The sequence below is a fragment of the Leptidea sinapis genome, chromosome 30 (genome assembly GCF_905404315.1).
Source record: "Leptidea sinapis chromosome 30, ilLepSina1.1, whole genome shotgun sequence".
NCBI classification, from domain to species: Eukaryota; Metazoa; Arthropoda; class Insecta; order Lepidoptera; family Pieridae; genus Leptidea; species Leptidea sinapis.
Window position 1 is genome coordinate 4,537,135 of NC_066294.1, and position 20,111 is coordinate 4,557,245.

A 20,111-nucleotide genomic window follows, 5' to 3' on the forward strand; every position below is an offset into this window, starting at 1 on the left:
GACGATAGTGGAAACACACGTTATTACCGATATAAGTCGATATCAAGAGGTGTAGCCCAAGGATCTATTCTTGGCCAAAGGGCCAGCATGATATCAGCAGTGTAAAGGTTATAAAGTAAAGACTTTATAACCTTTACACTGCTGATATCATAAATAATATAGAGCACTGCAAGTATCACATAAACGCGGATGATATACAGCTTTACATTTCGTTTCCTACAGATCAGATTCAAGTAGCCATAAATCAGTTGAACGCTGATCTACAACGTATTGCTGAGTGGTCGGAACGAAGTGCTTTAGTCTTGAATACAGATAAGACTAAATATATGATTCTTGGTACACCTTCTCTTATAAAAACTTTGAACAAGCTAATCCATTGATACATATTAAGGGAATATCGCTGGGACGCGTGAATGAAGCTCGGAATCTTGGCATTGTGTTCGATGAAAGCTTAAGGTTTGACAAACATATCGACCAAGTAATATGCAATTGCTTTTATCGGCGAAACTTACTCTACCGTATTAGAAATCACATCACCCCTAAACTCCGGCAGAAGCTATGTGATGCACTGGTGCTTTCTAAATTAACCTACGGTGATACGGTTTATGGCGATCGCATACTTGTTCGTACACAAAATTCTATTCAGCGCATTCAAAACGCGTGTGCTCGCTATTGCTGGGATATTCTACCTCGATCCCACATAACACCATATCTAAACGATGCCAAAGTTCCCAATATGGAAAGTCGTAGGCGCATGCATTTTGCAGTTTTACTCTTTGGAGTTGTAAAATATCATATGCCTCCTTACCTATATAAAAAACTGTCTTGGCTAGGAGATAAAAACAAGGCCTATAGTACCAGAGCATCACACTAGATGCTAGACGTGCCTAAACACCATACAGCTGCCTTCAGAGGTAACTTTCGTTATAGCGCGACCAAATGCTGGAAAAACCTGCCTCCACCATTGCGTGGCCTCACTACAATTTCAAACTTTCGAGTAAAAATGAAGAAATACGTAATGGCGAGTCAGATTGATTCAGCTCTGGTTGCTAAAAAATAATAGGCATTAACAGTGCTAGGTTGGACTTTTCTTTGTTTTTTTATTATATAATATTATGTTGTGATAAATATTTATAATTTATTACTCAGCACCGCGACGTGAAGCGTCAAACGGGAGCTACTGAAAATCAGTGCTGTGACCAATTGTCACAGGTAACCTGAGTAGCATCCCTTTTGATACACACTGCCACACAGCTGCTATATTATAATATCTTGGTAAAGTTATTTATTTATTCTTTGTAAAATATGTTCTAGGTTAGTTTTAGTTATAATTTTTGTTTTTTCTTATTCTTATTTTTAGAGCAATGTAATGTTTCATGTGTGTGTCAAATAAAAGATATTATTATTATTATAAATATATCATTGTTCAACTTTTCCTGCAACTTTTATTGCAGCTATTAATTATTTATAGTTACTCGCGGTCAACTCATAGAATAATTGATTCAAATATATTGTGTTAAAAATCTAAGAGGCATATACGGGCTGGAAAATTGGTAATGTGTGGTGAATAAAATATATTATATCTAGTGATATATTTCTATATATATAGATATTTTATCAACAAATATATTATATTTTACACAGGCATCTACTAACTTAATTAAACTACAACTAAACCACATCAACTAAGTATACTTTTTTTTTATGGAATAGGAGGACAAACGAGCGTACGGGTCACCTGGTGTTAAGTGATCACCGCCGCCCACATTCTCTTGCAATACCAGAGGAATCACAAGAGCGTTGCCGGCCTTTAAGGAAGGTGTACGCGCTTTTTTTGAAAGTACTCATGTCATATCGTGCCGGAAACTCCGCACAAGGAAGCTCATGAACTAAATGATATTATCTTACTTCATAATTAGCCAGCAAATATTTTGCGGGATTAATGACTTTTTGACTGTCAGTTTCATACACGTACTTGCATACAAATGCAAATTATATCGTAACTCCTTAGATTAAGCATTTGTCACCGCTGCGCTCCAACTAGATACCGCACTACCTCAGAACAATAGCTTTTTCATACGGCAACTATTATATGCTTGTGTGCGTCGCATCTTGACACTCAATGGCATCTTTCAAATTTTGTAACTTATATACGCTTCGTGTTCTATTCGTGCTATTTTACATTGCCATTAATAATTACAAAATACTTACCTTTGATATGTAATCCCAGTGTTTTTTCTTGTAGTATCATTTTTACCAAGTTTTACTTCGCAACCCAGAATTTTAGTTTCAATTATTAGCAAAGTTTAACAGGGACATGTGGCACGTCAACGTCACACATTGTTCGAGACTGGCACATTGCGACTACGCCTGCGGTATCTAGTTGGAGCGCAGCGGAGACCAACCTAAGTGTTACATTATCAATAGCTTTATCAACTATATCGCTTTTTATTTTGCGATACTTAATATGAACATACTTTGGACATCTATTTGTATGAATATCTAATATATCTCTAGGAGATACTTTTGTACAATTATTAGGTTTCTCATTCACGACTACAAAAATACATCGACGCCCTCTCATAATTTATTATGATTCATACATTTTACATGATTTGTAGAACAGAAAAGACAACAATTACTTAAATAAATATAAACATGAATCCCTTAGATTGATCGACCGCTACAAGTGTCTCTAACTCCGGGTAATCTAATTTACTTTGATCGATTTCTTCGCAAACATAATACGATTTCCAGTGTGGCATTCGGAAGTCCAGGATTGACTACTTTTTGTTAATTAAATTATGTAAAATTATAATGAATGTCTTTGCTCAATACATAATTAATCCCCGTATTAAATAGTATAAAATAAATACTCTTATACATATAGAGCGTCCCATTTTCTATGATATTAATAGGATTTATAAATCTTTAAAATCTAGCCATCACAAAATTTCTTTGAGTGCTTTCGCACTACGTCCGATCCGTACCCGTGAAGATACGGTCAGGTGTAATCGTAGAACTATTTCTAACGGTTGCTCGAAATAAAATCGGATGACGCGAGCCGGATTTAGAACGTAAACTACAATAGAAATAGTTCTACGATTTCTACACCGGATCGTATTTTTACGGGTACGGATCGGATTCGGATCGGACATGCGAAAGCACTCTTAGGGCCTTACTGTATTTCTATAGCAAGTCTTCATTATATTTAAAGAGACAAGAATTAAAAAATATATTCTACGTTTAGCACAAATATTTATCTCTCATTGTGCGATTTAAATAAAAAGCAAATCCAATGTTGTCACGCCTTGTCACTAAAATTAAAAGCACCGATATCGACCCTTACACTTTTTTATCAGGATGTGACGAGCAGGACGATGAGTTGATGGTAATTGATTCGCCCTGCCCATTACAATGAAGTACTTCGGTTTATTGAAAAACCCAAAAATTTTGAGCTTTTGCGCACATTTCCGCTCGTCACCTTGAGAATAAGATGTTAAGTCTCATTTGCCCAGTAATTTCACTAGCTACGGTGCCATTCAGACCGAAACACAATAACGCTTACACATTATTGCTTCACGGCAGGAATAAGCGCCGTTATGTTACCCATAATCAAACCAGCAACCAGTGCAAATGAGCCTCTCACTGGTAAAATCTCTTTCATAAATTTTTGTGGCGATGAACCCCAAGGGGCCATCGTTTCCATCCCTTAGAGAACAAATCTATATCCATCACCGAGTGATGCATATATCCTCCGATTTAGATTTACGTTACCTGCTCCTGCCGCCTAAGATGTATTTTCGAACCAAATCCTACATACAGCGCTTGAAACTTTTCAGCTGGTTTGTTTATTATGGACTTAAGCTTTATAAGCTTTCATATATTAGGAATATAACTATGATACTATTTTTAGATCAAACTAGCAGTATTATAAATTTAAAGGATAATAACATGAATTATATAATATTTTCCTTGGTTTTTACAACTGTTTACACATTTAAAATATAACCTTCTAACATGTCACTATTTTACTACATCATTTCATATCAAATTTGAAAAACATTTTCATGACTAGATCTCTTAATTTTATAATAAAACAGTATAATTTTAATTTTATCTTATTGTATAATCCCTTATAGTAATTGTATATCTCGTTCTATTATTCAAAGCTAAATATGTCACATATAATGCCCAAAAAATTTACAAATATTTTTATCTTATACGTCGATATAAAAATAATAACTATAGATGATATAACGTTATATATAAAATCCAACTTTATACATAATATTCATTTAAAAGAATTGCAATTTTTAAAAGAACTACAATTTAAGTTCACAAAGACAGCCTCTCCCTCGAATTTATTCGGAAATGGAAGCTAGTTACAAAATTGTATATTTCATTCATTACAAAAAGAATGCTTGGAGAGTTTCTTGCTCCGTTTCTTCTCTCTCAGAGTGCCATTTGTTTCCGAAGCGGTTGTAGTATCTAGTATATTAGAAATGACATCAAAAAGAATTCTAAAGGGTTCAATTTTGAGAAAATAAATGCCTTATATGCCTTTTAAAATATGCGTAGATCTTCCCACAGATTTAGATACACTCATACATCAACCGAGACTGACAGCACATAATGGTCTATGGATTTACGGCGTGTTTTTAAAGTCAAGAACTATTTTTTTATTATAAATGTTTTGGGTATTGTTCATGGTTTTAGACGAGGTTGTGAACCGCCTTTACAAATATAAGTGTCGTTAAGTATAAAATACACATTTAAATATAATTTATTTACATGATCACTAATTCTTCTATTTTCCTCTCCTTAGTATTCGAAACTAGAATAAGCCCGATTGATGGATGAAAATGACTATAGGTTATTAAATTGTATAATAAAAGCCAGTTCGTTTATTAGTAAAATTACTGGGAGCATGTGGAGCTTATTAGTTTCAATTTTTATAGAATTTTTATTATCAAACTAAAAAACAACTTTTATGTAAGCAAATACTTAGTCTGGCCATAAATACTGTAGGAATTAAAAATAAACAAAATATTACATTTGAATTTGGAATCTGTCATTTTTATATTATTGTTCATTGAGTTTTCTCATTTTGGCGCCAATACATTGTACACTATTTTGCGATATTAAAATGGAGTTTTTTTTATGGCATAGGACGACAAACAAGGGGGTGTCCTGTAGTTTGGTGGGGTATTAGCTATGAAGGAGTGACTGAGCCATACTTTTGTGAAAAAGGTATCAAAACATCGGCACAAGTGTATCAAGATACCATTCTTGGGAAGATAGTGAAGCCTTAACAACACCATATTCAATTACCAAGAATGGTCCTTCCAGCAAGACTCGGCGCTCGGTTTTGGTTGGAAACGGACGTCTTGAACTTCATCAGAGCTGAAGACTGAGAGACTCGTCCATTCCCGATCTTAATCCGCTGGATTATGATTTATGGTCAGTTTTAGAGAGTGCGGCTTGCTCTAAGCGCCATGATAATTTTGAGTCACTAAAACAATCCGTACGATTGGCAGTGAATAATTTTCCCATGGAAGTAGTGCGTGCTTCTATTGATAACTAGCCTCAACGTTTATAGGACTGTATTGCAGCCGATGGACACCACTTCGAATAAGCTTTTTATATCTTTAATTGTTTTATATTTATGTATTAAACTAACACACTGAAAAAGTAATAAAAGTTATTTGCAATAGAAAATTTTTTTTTCTTTGTTTCAGTATTTATGACAATACTAGATAGTAATACATATTCTAGAATGATATTCGTATTGTGATAAAACAGAAACCGTCATTATTTCGTCCAAAATTTCCACTCAAAATTATCATTTATCTTCAGTTTGTTTCACACTACATCTTGTCTAGCTCATAAATGTTCGCAAATGTTCGCGAACAAGTTCTGTCTCAAGGCTTCAATGATCCGTTGTTCAGTAACCGAACGCTGCTCTCCCGACCAATACTTGTCCTGAGAAAATATTCATTCATTTCAAATTCTATTCTAATAACAACATTCAAGGGAAATCTCATTTACGTGCGCTGTTTACTTTATTTCGTGGGTATTGAATTAGATTGACATTCACGCTCGAACATGTAACGTTCGTTCTATCCTCTTATTAAACGCGATCAGTTACAGCAGTTTTACGAGAGGTACAGGTGCTATTGCTAAACGAATAAAGGACAAAAAACAATTGTATATCGTTATATATATGTTATATATTCTTCAATTCTTCCTGACATGACAAAAGTTATTAAAATTTAATTAAAAAATATAGTCATCGTAAGAAATACAAATTTAAAACAATAGAGAATAATAGATTCAGAACTTTAAGTTTTAGCTTTTGAACAAACGTGATGTTGTAATAACTTCTACTTAGACGATATAATATTTTATCTACACCCATGCTTTAAATCCTCTATTAAATATTCTAAAGCAGTTATTGCCAACATTAAAATACCCAATGTCCTAATAACCATTACATCATCCAAACGGGTCTTGTAATGAAATTCAATACAACATTACAACACTCGTTTGGATGATGTAATGGTTACCAGGACTGCCTTTTTTAATATTAGCTTGTTGCTAACTGTTTCAGAATCTTAAGAATATAGAGGATTCATATTATGAGTGTTGATAAAGTTTTGTATGCAACTGTTGACAATTAGGTATTAAAATACTCATGTGATACTATTATCAAGAAATATATATTTATATATAAAATGTATGTATATAAATAAATAGATAAACCATGAATGTGTCATGTTTTAATACCCCTTATTACACAACAGTTGCGTAAATAACTAATCGTATATTTTTTCTATGTATTTCATCATTTGTACTGGTAAGACCAATTTATTTGTAGACTTACGTTCTGGGCATCATGCTGACATTGGTCTTCCTGCTAGAGTTCAATCGTCTGGATGTTGATAATGACATGGAGCTTCGAGTACCATGGGGAGGTGTAGATCGGCAGAACAGGTATCTAAACAATTTGTTATGTTTTTTAAAGTGATATTCCTCACTTCTGGGATTAATACACAAATAAAATTTGATAACATAATTTTATGAATGCAGCCACAACCTGAGAGTTGAACAAAGCATACAAGATTTTAGAGTTGGCTCAGTTGGAAGAGGACTCGCATGGGCCGCAAGAGGACGGGTTTGAGTCCCGCATCGATCATAAAATTTTATTTGGGTACAGGTATTTGTTAAAGCATTTATAATTTTTACTCAATGGCTTCATAAACAAATATTTGAACTCAAAAATCCCATTAACGTAAAAAAAAATAATAAATACTCCTTATGTTACGGTCTTCAACCACATTGCAAAAAATATTAGAGAGAAGCCAAAAACAATAATGTATAAAAAATTAAAATTATGACTAATAGATAATTGCTTCTATAGTATAAAGGAATTATTATGGCAAAAATAATAATATTTAAAAGTAATTGAGAGGTACCTACAAAGTAATGTTTATTGAATTGTGGCTATGTAAACGCGGGAAACGTTATACGTCCGAATAAGCCAATTTAAGCAACATGTTTATTTGTAACATTATACCAACGTATAATTTTATACCAATACTAGCTGACCCGGCAAACGTTGTTTTGCCATATAAAATATAATTCACGCGATAGTTTTATAAGTAATAAAATATTGCCTATATTATAGCCTGTATAACATTTTGTTCTATTGTCAATAGTTTTTGCAGCGCACGCAAAAATAGGTTTTCGATTTTACACCTTGTGTTACAAACTAGCAATTTTATTACGGATCCCTAATTTTGAAAAAAAAACATAGCCTATAGCCTTCCTCGATAAATGGACTACCCAACACTGAAAGAATCATTCAAATCGGACCTGTAGTACCAGAGATTAGCGCGTTCAAACAAACAAACAAACAAACAAATACTGCAGCTTTATAATATTATATAGTATAGATTATTTGTCAGTTTATGTATTTAATAACGTGAATACCGTACCTATTAAAATGCTTCCGAAATATTCCGCTTGTGCAGTACAGCGCAACAGGATTGACACAGCTGTTGAGGAAAGATAGGCAGAACCCGACAATCCGTAGAGCAGACCACCATGCGTTAAAGTCTTCTTCCGCTGTTGGACTGAAAACGAATCTCATTCTAGAACTTTCTTTGATTAACGTGAGTGTCAAATTCAAATGTTTTTATTCAAAATAGGATGTACCACTTATTGAGAGTTATAAGGTACCCATTCGAAAATGCCTCAGACCTGAGAAGAACAGACGCAAGAAACTCTGCGGGCGTCATGTTTGTATTTTTTAAATAAAGTAAAATTTCGATACATACAATCACATTTATATTAAATTGCAATAGCCTGACTGCAATCGCTCCATTCCCAATATGTGAAAAGTCATTTAATATATATCACACAAACGTTTTTTACAATTCCTTTAAATTTCGTAATACATTTCTTTTGAACATTTTCTGGGATCTTGTAAAGTTGTAAAAGCAACATCGCCCCACAAAAGCCTAACTTGACTTAGCCAAGTAATAGGCATTGTAAGTTTATGTTTGTTCCTGGTTTTAACACTATGTTTATGGCAATTAAGGATCAAAACGCAAGTTATATTGTAACTGTTTTATTACATTAGGTTTAAGCGTTAAACTTACAGTTTCATTATTATTTTCTTCAAGCAGACGTTTCGTGACAAATAACTAAAAAATAGAGTACAACTAGAGGAGAAAAAAAATCCTTCCGTTTTTTATTGAGAACTACAAGATAAAACATACCAATAATAGAACCACATCATAAAGACATGGGTAGGCAAGAAGCACGCTGCGAAAACCAACACGAACGCAAGAACTGTTAATGCCACTTTTCTTCTGGCTCGCATCTGTCAAAAAACTTTCAAATTTGTGATTGGCTGAAGAAACATAAGAGAACGAAGAAAGATAAGAGGCATCATTGAACATGGTAATGGTACTTGTCAAGAAATGTTAATAAACATCAAAATAAATTCCACTTTAATCAAATAACAGTGTTTTATATTTATATATTTTATTTGTTTGCAATGCTTTGATTGATTATTTGAATCTCTCTCTTATTTTTTGTATGAAAATAAGGGATGAAAGGAGCAGGCCGTCCAGCTGATGGTATTTGGTACGCCCTGCCTATTACAAAGCATTGCCGCTCAGCATTCTTGATAAACCCCAAAAATTCTAAGCGGCACTACAACTGAGCTCATCACCTTGAGACGTAAGATCTCTCATATGCCCAGTTATTTACTAGCTACGTCGCCCTTCAGACCAAACACAGTAATGCTTACACATTACTGCTTGACGGCAGAAATAGGCGCCGCTGTGGTAGCCATAATCCTGCCGGCATCCGATGCAAAGGAGCCTCCCATTGGTGAATGGATGGTTGTTTGCCATAAATGGATGCCAATATGGATGGTAGTTTGTCCATAAATAATTATTTACTATAATTATGGTGCGCGCGGAAGCGCTAGTCACCTTCTGAGGTATGTGGGGGGGGGAGGGCGCAATTGACATGACGCACACGATATAATATATGGTCGACAGCGGAGTGAGTTAGCTTGACGTTTGTCTACCTCCCCCGCCCTGCCGCTCACATACCTCAGGCGGTGACTAGCGCCTCCGCGCACACTATAGTAAGATACTGGCAGCACCTGACAAAATATTATTTTTATTTAAGATTGTATAATCTACTTACCTGTCTCTGCGTTCCTTGCATCTCTCCCGGCATGTTCTGAGTACTGAGCACTAGATGTCTTGCCATAAGAACGTAGAACAGCGCAATCACCGCAAGTGGCATCGAGTAGTAAATCAGGAACTTCAGTAACACGACCAGACGTGCGTACTCTTCGCCCCATTCCACTGGGTACGGATAGCATACGAGGAACTAAAAAAACGTACAATGTTAAAAATATATGGAATTCATGAACATTTGAGGTATAATTTCACTCCATAGTAACTAAGGTGATGATTAATTATTTTTTGTAGAAAACAATTACGCGATAAATCAGTTGTTGCCACGAAGCATTTAATACACGAAAATTATTTAGTACTTAAAAATAAATCCAAAATAAAAAGATAAATTAATTTCCAGGACCAAATAAATGTTTCTAATATATTTTCCTTTACACTGAATATCTTCTTGAATATGTACAATTTTGGCGTTGCAGTGCATTTCTGGAAATTTTTAAAGCAAAAAACACTGAAACCATCCACACGATATAAAGTTTACCAAAAGTATTCAAGAATAGGCCTTTATGGTTGTCAAAGACTGAAAAACTTGAAGTTTTAATAAAAAACGCAGCCAATGTGAATCAGCTTAACTGAGCTGTTAAAAAGCCCAAAGCGTTATAAAATAAATTCAACACGAGAGAACTTCGTTCAGGTTAGTAACTATTTGGTTATATTTCTTACCTTCTTGGTGGGACTGACGACAAATTCTCTGACATAGGAACCAATGTAGGCTGGCATCGCAAGAGCAGCCGCCAGAACCCATATACCGATAGCTGCGGCCACGGTTAAACGAGTTGCTCGCTTACTTCCACCTAGAGCAAATTCTATTTAAAATACTTGGTAACACCGCAATTGTCTATTCTCTTTTGTAATTTTTGCTATGACAAACTATAGTGCAGATAGTTCCTGTAGAAATAGGGAGATACATACAGACAACAGATGCATTGGTATCTGATTGGCTAATCTAATGCCAATTGACTCTCGCGCCGGTTAATAACCAATTGTCACTGAGCACCGGCATCGTCGCACGCATATTCATTAATCATTCATCAGTGGTCAACTGAATATTTGCATCGCATCAAAGTACTCGTTCATTTATAACGCAGAGCGAACACACTTTAGCACCAGGAGTTTGTAGAGGATTAGCGGGGGCCCCCAGCGTCAGACCATCTCTTCCTCGGAACCTCAGGAATGTCTGTCTATTGTTTCACCTTAACCAATTTTCATTTTTAATATCATAATATGTTTTCCTATGAACGCGCTTATACAATACTGTCTCCGTCTTTAATTTTGTATAACTATATTTAATTAAGTTATCTATATTAATATTGTAAACCTCAGGCCTTTATTGTTCATTATTGAACTATCTCTGATTTATTATATCTTTATCTAGTTTATCTTTCTACTATCTATAATTTCTATTAACTTTACTATCTATTTTGTTTATATTTTTTGTACATATTGTATAACCTTGTATTTTGTTTTCGTCTATAAATGAGGCATCATTTAGCATGTTAGTGTAATTATAATTTTATTTTTAATGCTATCTATTCCCAAAGCATCGTTCACGTAAATTAAAGGTCATATTTTGTACGAATGCTTATTTTTAATATAAATCATGGAAACAAAAATATTCCTTTATTCTTCATACACCGATTTTGCTCAAAAACAGCCTGTTGCTTTAGGCTTTACACTAAAGGCATTGAAGTTTCATGAATGTCCTGGCGTTCTTCTCAGATCTGAGGCACACATTTCCGAATGGGTGGTAGTTTTCGACTTTCAACACGTGAATTCATATTCTATTTTGATTAAAAGTAATTGAATTTGAATGTCTCAAAGTGACGTGAGCACTTCCGAATTCACTCAGAATTATGTGTGTCACTTAATGTGAGGTAAAAGTCTCGTCACATTTTCATAGTAAAAAAAAATACTTTAAGCTTAATCCGAAAGATATATGTGATTATTTTATAGCAATAGCAATGACAGTACAATATTGTATATTTTATTAAAAAGAGCGCACAGAAAGAATTCTGGGGGAGTTTCTTGCGCTGTTTCTTCTCTCTCAGAGCGTCATTTGTTTCGGAAGCGGTAGTAGTATCTAGTATATTAGAAATGACATCAAAAAGAATTTTAAAGGAATCAATTTTGAAAAAATAAATGCCTTTTTATGATTACATGCTACAATTTCACAAAAAATATTTGGGATTTCAGTGAAAAATTTAGAGTATCAGCCTCGATTTGGACACTCTCTACCATAATATGATATGCAACAAAAAGGCGAGGGAACTTTACCAATTATATACGCGAAGTTATTGAATGGAACATGTCGGGATTGAAGAAACTCAATTTATATATAATTTAATGTTTTCGTGATTGCTTCAACGTCAGAGTGTAGTGAATACTTTTATGTATGCGTATCCGGAAATAAATAGCACTAACCAACAGACCGGTATCGTTTGAATGACTATGGTTTTCATGGAAACCTTCCAAATATTCTATCTGTAATTTCTGAAGTCTATTTATATGAAAAGTCGAATGGAATAGCAAATAACATACATATATGTATAGTACAGACGACCTGTATAGCCGAGTTGTTAGCGATCGTATCTACTAAGCTAGAGGTCCCGGGTTCGAATCTCGGTAGGTGCACGCATTTATATAATGAATATGGATGTTTGTTTCCGATTCATGGATGTTTATATGTATGTTTATGTATGTTTAAGTAAGTATATTGTATTAAATATATCATTGTCTTGCAACCCATAACTCAGGCTATATATGCCTAATTTGGGGCAAGATAATATGTGTAAAAAGTGTGTCAATATTATTATTATTATTATATGAAAGTTTTAATATAGTGATATTTATCTAATTCGAAGGGCCTGCTCGCACATTTAGTCACTTATCGTCTATTAAATTAAAAAAAACTTGCCCACTTAGTAGGTAGGTTAGGCGTTACTTTTCATAGGATTTGGTAGAGGAAAGCGATCGCTGGTCCGGTCCTACTCGTGAACGGGCACTACTGATCCTAAATTAATCATTGAATTTTTTTTTTATATGAGAGGGGGCAAACGGGCAAGAGGCTCACGGGATGGGGAGAGGTGAGGCAGCCGCCAACAACAACAACAGGTGTGTCAAGAAATGCGTTGCCGGCCTTTAAGGTGGGAGTATGCTTTTTTCTTGAAGGTCCCTAAGTCGTATCTGTTCGGGAAGACCGCTGCCGGTAGTTGATTCCACAAAGTGGCTGTGCGAGGCAAGAAATTTCGAAAAAAACGCGCGGTTGTGGAATGCCAGACGTCTACGTGATGCGGATGGTACTTTGCACGTAATGTCCGATGGTGGAATTCGGCCGCTGGAATCAACCCGAACAGCTCCTCTGAGCACTCCCCGTGATAAATGCGGTAGAAGATGCAGAGAGAACCCACATCTCTACGCAATGCTAGAGAATGAAGCCGATCGGAGATGACTTGATCGTCGATGATTCGAGCCGCTCTTCGTTGTATGCGGTCAAATGGAAGAAGCTGGTACTGGGGAGCACCCGCCCAGAGGTGAGAACAGTACTCCATGTGAGGCCAAATTTGCGCCTTATAAAGTTGCAGGCGGTGGCTTTTAGTGAAGTACTGTCTCGCCTTACTGAGTACACCAAGCTTTTTAGAGGCCAGTTTGGCCTTCTCATCCAAGTGATCACGGAACTGAATGACGCTCGATATATCGACGCCAAGTATGTGGCAGTTAGAGGAGTGATCTCGAATCGAGGGGATACGACAAAGGGAGACTTTTTAGTGGTGAACGCACAAACTTGTGTCTTCTTGGGGTTGAATTGGACTAAATTTTGTCGGCCCCATTCCGAGACTTTGCAAAGCATAGTCTCGATTTCAGACACAAGTTTGATCCGGTTCTCGTCGACGCTATTCCGGGACATGTTGGCACGGCCGGTGTAGGAAGCATACCCCGTGCTGTCGTCTTCATAGCAATGAATATTGCTGATTTGCAGCATATCATTGATATGCAGAAGAAACAACGTAGGGGATAGCACACAGCCTTGCGGGACACCAGAGTTTATGGGTTTTAAGTCGGAGCATGCACCGTTGATAACAACCTTGATGCTCCGATCAGCCAAAAAGCTAGTGACCCATTTGCACAACTTCTCGGGAAGCCCATAGGATGGCAGTTTCGCTATAAGCGCTTTATGCCACACCCGATCAAAGGCCTTCGCTATGTCCAAACTCACTGCCAACGCCTCTCCCTTCGACTCAACCGCTTGCGCCCGAGGTACGCAAGAAGATCACCAGCTGAGCGACCCTGACGGAAACCGTACTGGCAGTCGCTGATCAGCTGGTGCCCCTCTAGGTATCCCAAGAGCTGGCGGTTGATGATCGACTCCATTACTTTGGAGAACATGGAGGTAATGGCAATGGGGCGGTAGTTGGACGGATCTGAGCGTACACCTTTCTTAGGGATCGGGTGCACTAAAGCCGCCTTCCATAATTTCGGGACTACGCCTGATGAGTAGGAGAGCCAGAAAAGACGGGTAACGACCGGCGCCAGTTCCGGAGCACATGTCCGCAGCACTATCGGGGGAATGCCATCGGGCCCGCTCGATTTGTGTATGTCCAAGGTGAGAAGCGCCTTAAGCACGGCACCATGCCGTATTTTTACCTCCGGCATATATGAATCGCACCGCGGAATATGCGGTGGTGGTCATCCAGAGTCGAGTTGGACGCGAAGAGGGAGCCCAGGAGATCAACTTTCTCTTTCGCGTCATGGGCCAGCGAGTCATCATCCCTGTGCAGTGGCGGAATGGCTGGCTGGCAGAAGTTTCCTTGGACAGCCTTGGCGAGCGACCAGAATGCACGAGTTCCCGAGGGAAGGCGTGCAAGTCTCTCGCCAATTCTGCCAATGTGCTTCGACTACGCGTCAGCAATAACTCTTTTGAAGGACCTGGAGACATGATTGAAGTATTTTTTAAGTTCGCTGGAATTCACATACTTAGATACCACGGCATTGACCCAAGCCTGATAGCACTCCTGATTTCGGCGAGAGGCCATTTTGCAGGAGCGGTCAAACCATGGTTGGGACCTGCCACCGATAGGCACAGAGGAGGATGGAATGAAGAGTTCCATACCTTGCAGTACCACATCAGCAACAGCATCAGCAGCGGCATCTGGATCTCTCAGTGAAAAACAGATCTGCCTCCACGGGTAGGATGCAAAAAAGCACCGCATCTCGTCCCACTCTGCTGACCTATAGTGCCACACGCGGCCACAGCCTAAGAAGCGGGGCCGTGTTGGGCGCGTGATCGGCACGGTGCTCCGGATCAGGCAGTGGTCCGACGATCCCAGAGGAGGGTCAACGGAAACTAGGTAGCCGTCCGGATGTGAGGTCAACAGAAGGTCCAACAGTGAAGGTGTATGATCTTGCACATCTGGGATTCGCGTTGGTGCATTAACCGGTTGCGTCAGACCATATGCTAAGGCGAAGTCGTGAACAGATCTCCCTGCATGATCGGTGGTACGTGAGCCTAGCCATACGGCGTGGTGGGCGTTAAAATCGCCAAGAAACACGATCTCTGCAGTGGGGATCTGCTCCAACACGGAATCTGTAGCCATTTGGATGTGTTCGAGGAGCCGGTCAGTCTCTGCGTTACCGCTATGGGACCTATACAGGCATGTGAAGAATCGCGGATGGTCATCGCAGTCTACACGCAGCCAGATGATGGATAGGTTGTCCTTCAAGAAAACTCAGGCGTCGAGAACAGACATCCTCCCTGACGTAAACGCACACGCCCGCCCGTGGTATAAAGGAGTGTTCCAAATTATACCCCGGGTAGGAAAGGTAAGATGAATCAGCCAGGGAGGATATCTGTGTCTCGGTTAAAAAGAGCAGGGCCGGCTTCGCCGTCTCCAGGTGAAAGTGGACGGCATTTAAATTTGAGCGAAGCCCCCTGATGTTGCAAAAGTCCACAGCGAGTGTAGAGGAGGCTGGTTTGAGCCTCCTGCTCTGTTTGCCCCGAGTCAGCGCAGATTTGCCCCCTCCAGAATACGCGGGCCAGCCTGGGCAACCACTGTTAGGTACAGGCCCTAATTGTGGACGCCCAGGGACGGATTCTCCAGGGCTGCATAAAATTATTAAATTGCTGCTTTTGTTATTAAATTTAAAGTTATGTTATCTTTATAACTAACATAAAATTTTAATGAAATGTTCGAATAATACCATTACTTATTTACGTGTATGGTTTGATGCATCAACTGTGCTCAATAAATCGTTTTCATTATTATATTAATATGTTATATGAATAATGAATAGATAAATATTGATTTGAAAGAGTGCCAAAGAGTTTCTTGTCACTTCTTTACATTAAAGCTCAATTTTCTCAAAGCAAATCAATTACCTTAAATCGTGAATAACTCAACATTCAGTGTAAAAATATATTTTTAAGCATTTAATAACATTTATTTTTGACCTATAACTTTTATAAGAATAACTTTTGATTTTAAAAAACAAATAGTTGTTTAGTGACTCAGTTGTGTGTTAAAATATAACATACCTAATGTTATATTTTATTCATAAACATAAATCATAATAAGAAGATACATTTTAAATGTCATAGAAATTATTGTTTCCATATCATATCATTATAGTTTATAAATTTATTCAAACAAAACAAACCTTATTACTATATTTATAATACTACGATTCATTATCATCATCGTCACCATCATCATAATCATCAGCCGGAAGACGTCTACTGCTGGACAAAGGCCTCCCCCAAAGATTTCCACGACTATAAACTATCATTACGGGGAAGCGTACTAAGAATACTGGCAGCAAATCCGCGTTTGATAGATAGGCTGATCCGTTGGCCGAAATAACTGCCAGCTTGCTTGGGTAGCAAGTATGTATTGAGGCGAGAAGATAGTACTTTGTACAATCTCCGCGCCTCTGGGCCCCACGGACCAAGTGTCAAACGGAACAAAGATGTAAGATTCACTGACGGCCTTTCCCAATATTCAGTCTATCTCATACTTGAGATAAAAATCGTTAGTATCGTTGACTTTTCTGTCCCAATAAACTTATCGACGGTACGACCTTATCCGTACAAGCTGTCTGTCAATGGGATGACGTATAGCTTACCAGCGATAGAAGTTTGTATGGAAATTTCAAATCACGCATCCCAATATAAGGCGATAAGAAGTACTTATCGGTTATATTGGGACAGCTTCAGATTATTGACAGCTAAATACTGACAGTAGAAGGTAATAATTAATATCTATCTGTAGATAGTATATTGGGAACGGCCGTGAGACCGACATATTGCGACGTTTGCTGTCTTCGGCAGTCGAAGCAGCAGCCTCTATGTGTATATTTATAGTTTATTGTAGTTATGTTATTTTTAAAAGCACTGACCAATCCTGTTTTTGTATCAGTAAACTTAGCAGGATCCTTGGTTTACATATGAAATGCTGAAATTTTCATTGAAATGCCTATTTTTCATAAATACTGAACAAAGAAGAAAAAATATTGATCTATACTTTCACTTTTTAATTAGTAAAGATAGACTTTAAATCGTTGGGACGATACTAAAGATTTTTTTTGTGAAACTTATAAAACTTTAAGATTAAATCATTTTGAGTTTGATTCGGTTGTTATTGCCATAAGGTGTTCCACATCACTTTAGTAAGTACCGTCGGCTATTTCTGCCGTGAAACAATAATGTGTAAACATTACGATGTTTCGGTCTGAAGGGCGCCGTAGCTACTTAAATTACTGGGCAAATGGGACTTAACATCTGATATCTCAAAGCGTCGAGCGCAATTATAGTGCCATCAGAAATTTTGAGGTTCTTCAAGAATCCTGAATTGTAATAGGCAGGGCGTATTAGTTAACATCAACGGCCTGCTCGTCTCGTCCCTTATTTTCAATAAAAAAACTAAGTAACATTCATTACAAGTTTTGCCATACCACTGTATGCTCAAGGAGAACTGGCGAGTTGAAAAAACTTTTGAAATTTTATCCGCTACCCGCACTTGTGTTGAAATATCTTAAAATTATTTATTAGATTATAAACAAATGTTGTGCGAGCATAATTTATAATAATAATAATAATAATAAATTTTTTATTTGCGAAAAACTGCCACCAAATTTTTTACAAGTACAATAGATATGACAATTAACATTGTATAAAGAAAAGAAAAATAACAATACAAATGTTTAAAAAACAATAAAGAAAGAGATATTAATGCTTTAAAACTAACTATGTAGAATGATAACAAACCAGGCAGCAGCGCGATTCGCAAAAAGGAAAGTTCTCAGCAAACGTTAGGACGTATTTTCCTAACACTGATATTATGAACTTCCTATATTTTTTTTCCGTGAAAGCTATTTTGGCAGTAATGAGTGAAACAAATAATTATAATATTTAAATATTTATCCTATCCTCTATCTAATAAACAAAGCTCAGAATTTAATAAATTTATAAATCTGAAAAGAAAATATTTATATCAAGTAGTGATGCGTATACACGCATTTACGTACATCCCCACTAGCTAGACAAGTATATAATAAAAATATATATAAAAAATGCATGAGTAATTTAATATTATATAGATAAAATATATCCATTATGATACCCATCCTCACTACAGTCGATGTATTTAATTTAGTTTTTGCTCTTGCAATAATAGCTTTTTGTAGTTATTCTTAAAAGATTCCTTTGAGTGCAAATTTCGAAGTGGTGGTGGCAGGTTATTCCAACACTTAGTGGCTGCGTAGCGAAAGCTACCACGAAATGCGGTTGTGTGGAAGATGGGTATATTTAAAGAATCGTGCGAAGCGCGGGTCTTATGTGGAATGTTAGCATCACTTCTCCATTTTAACTTTTTAAATAGATAAATAGGGATTTCGTTCTTTATTATACCGAATAGTAAGGTAGCAAAGTGCAATTTCATACGACTCCCCATTTTTAATAATGACTCTCTATTTAAATAAGGGGTAACGTGGTCTCGCCGCGGAATGGAGAAACAATATCTTGCACAAGCGTTTTGAACACGTTGTATGAGACGTTTAGTACGCTCCAATAAGCGTGGACCTATGGCTGCATCCATATAATTAAATTTGGAAAGAATCAAAGATTCACAGAGGAGTACACGTAGGTCTTTTTTTATTGAGTTTCTGATTCGGTATAGTACTTTCAGTCTATAAAAGCAACTACGAACAATCTGAAGTATATATTTTTTTAGCTGTATTTTATCTTAGAACCCTTTTTGATTTATTGATACTCTATATATTAAAATTTTGGCGGGTGAATGTAATTTAAACTTTTATTTATCACTTTCCCAAAACGGAAACCAGACTGTGCTTTTTATAATTATTATCTATACAAATAACTTAAATTGGATTGTCTGTTTGTAATATTGAAGTAACCGTTTTTTACTACATGTATACGAATATAATATAGGGTAACATACACCAAAATAACATTTTTTACAATTTTTGTCTGTCTGTCTGTCTGTTTGGAACAAACGGACAGACAGACTAATCTAATAATAAGGACTAATCTAATCTCTGAAATGGCTGGACCGATTTTGAGGGGACTTTTATTCGCAGGTAGCTGATGTAATAAGGAGTAACTTAGGCAGTTTTTAGAAAAAATCGTTTATTTTAGAAAAATAAAGTAGGTACTGTCGCAATGCCCAAGAAACGGTCTAACTCTAAAAATAATTTATATGGCAAAACAACGTTTGCCGGGTAAGCTAGTCATTAAATAAAAACAGATTCCTTGCCCTTTGCAGTTCAATTTTCTATCAATAATTCTCACAGCTATTTAAATTTCAACTTCGCAGATGTAAACACAATTAATTTAAGCAATTTGCTTCTCAAAGTGTGTTTGTTCAAAGATAAATCATAATGCATTTTGCACAATACTGACAACTCACAATTAGTGTTGTGCTGACGTAGATCGTAATAAAACTACTCGGTTCATGTCGGAGACAATAAATCATTGGCTTTCAACTAAAATAGAATTTATCACTAGCATTTGATTATACGTATGTGCGGTCTTACTGCTGAATTAATAATAACGTTATACTTGCAAATATTTATAGAACTATCTGCATGGTTAGATTCGTTTCCATAATGTGCTGTTAAGTCCCAAGGCTTTTTTTAGGGTTGCGTTGCCAAAGGGTCCTCATTGCGTTTGTCTGTCTGCATTACAGTGGTTTGTATATCAGTCGAAATAGTAATAGCTGAAATTTTGACATTTATCTTATATTAAGTAATCTTAGTAAGATAGTAACATTTAAATTATGCGCAAACAATAAGATTTACTTTTAACTTTGAGGTGCGATT

General features: G+C 36.7%; 1 protein-coding gene across 1 annotated transcript in view; it reads right to left on the minus strand.

Moving 5' to 3' along the window:
• Positions 1-4,646: 4,646 nt before the first annotated feature.
• LOC126973891 (neuropeptide CCHamide-1 receptor-like) overlaps positions 4,647-20,111 on the minus strand; it is a 444,867-nt gene continuing 429,402 nt past the window's right edge. Inside the window, exons 4-9 of the mRNA XM_050821255.1 lie at positions 10,446-10,576; positions 9,730-9,918; positions 8,787-8,890; positions 8,001-8,138; positions 6,887-7,000; positions 4,647-5,985 (exon numbers count right to left, since the gene is read on the minus strand). Of these exons, the coding sequence (XP_050677212.1) occupies positions 5,925-5,985; positions 6,887-7,000; positions 8,001-8,138; positions 8,787-8,890; positions 9,730-9,918; positions 10,446-10,576 (737 nt within the window). The 3' untranslated portion in view covers positions 4,647-5,924. The remainder of the gene's footprint in view (positions 5,986-6,886; positions 7,001-8,000; positions 8,139-8,786; positions 8,891-9,729; positions 9,919-10,445; positions 10,577-20,111) is intronic.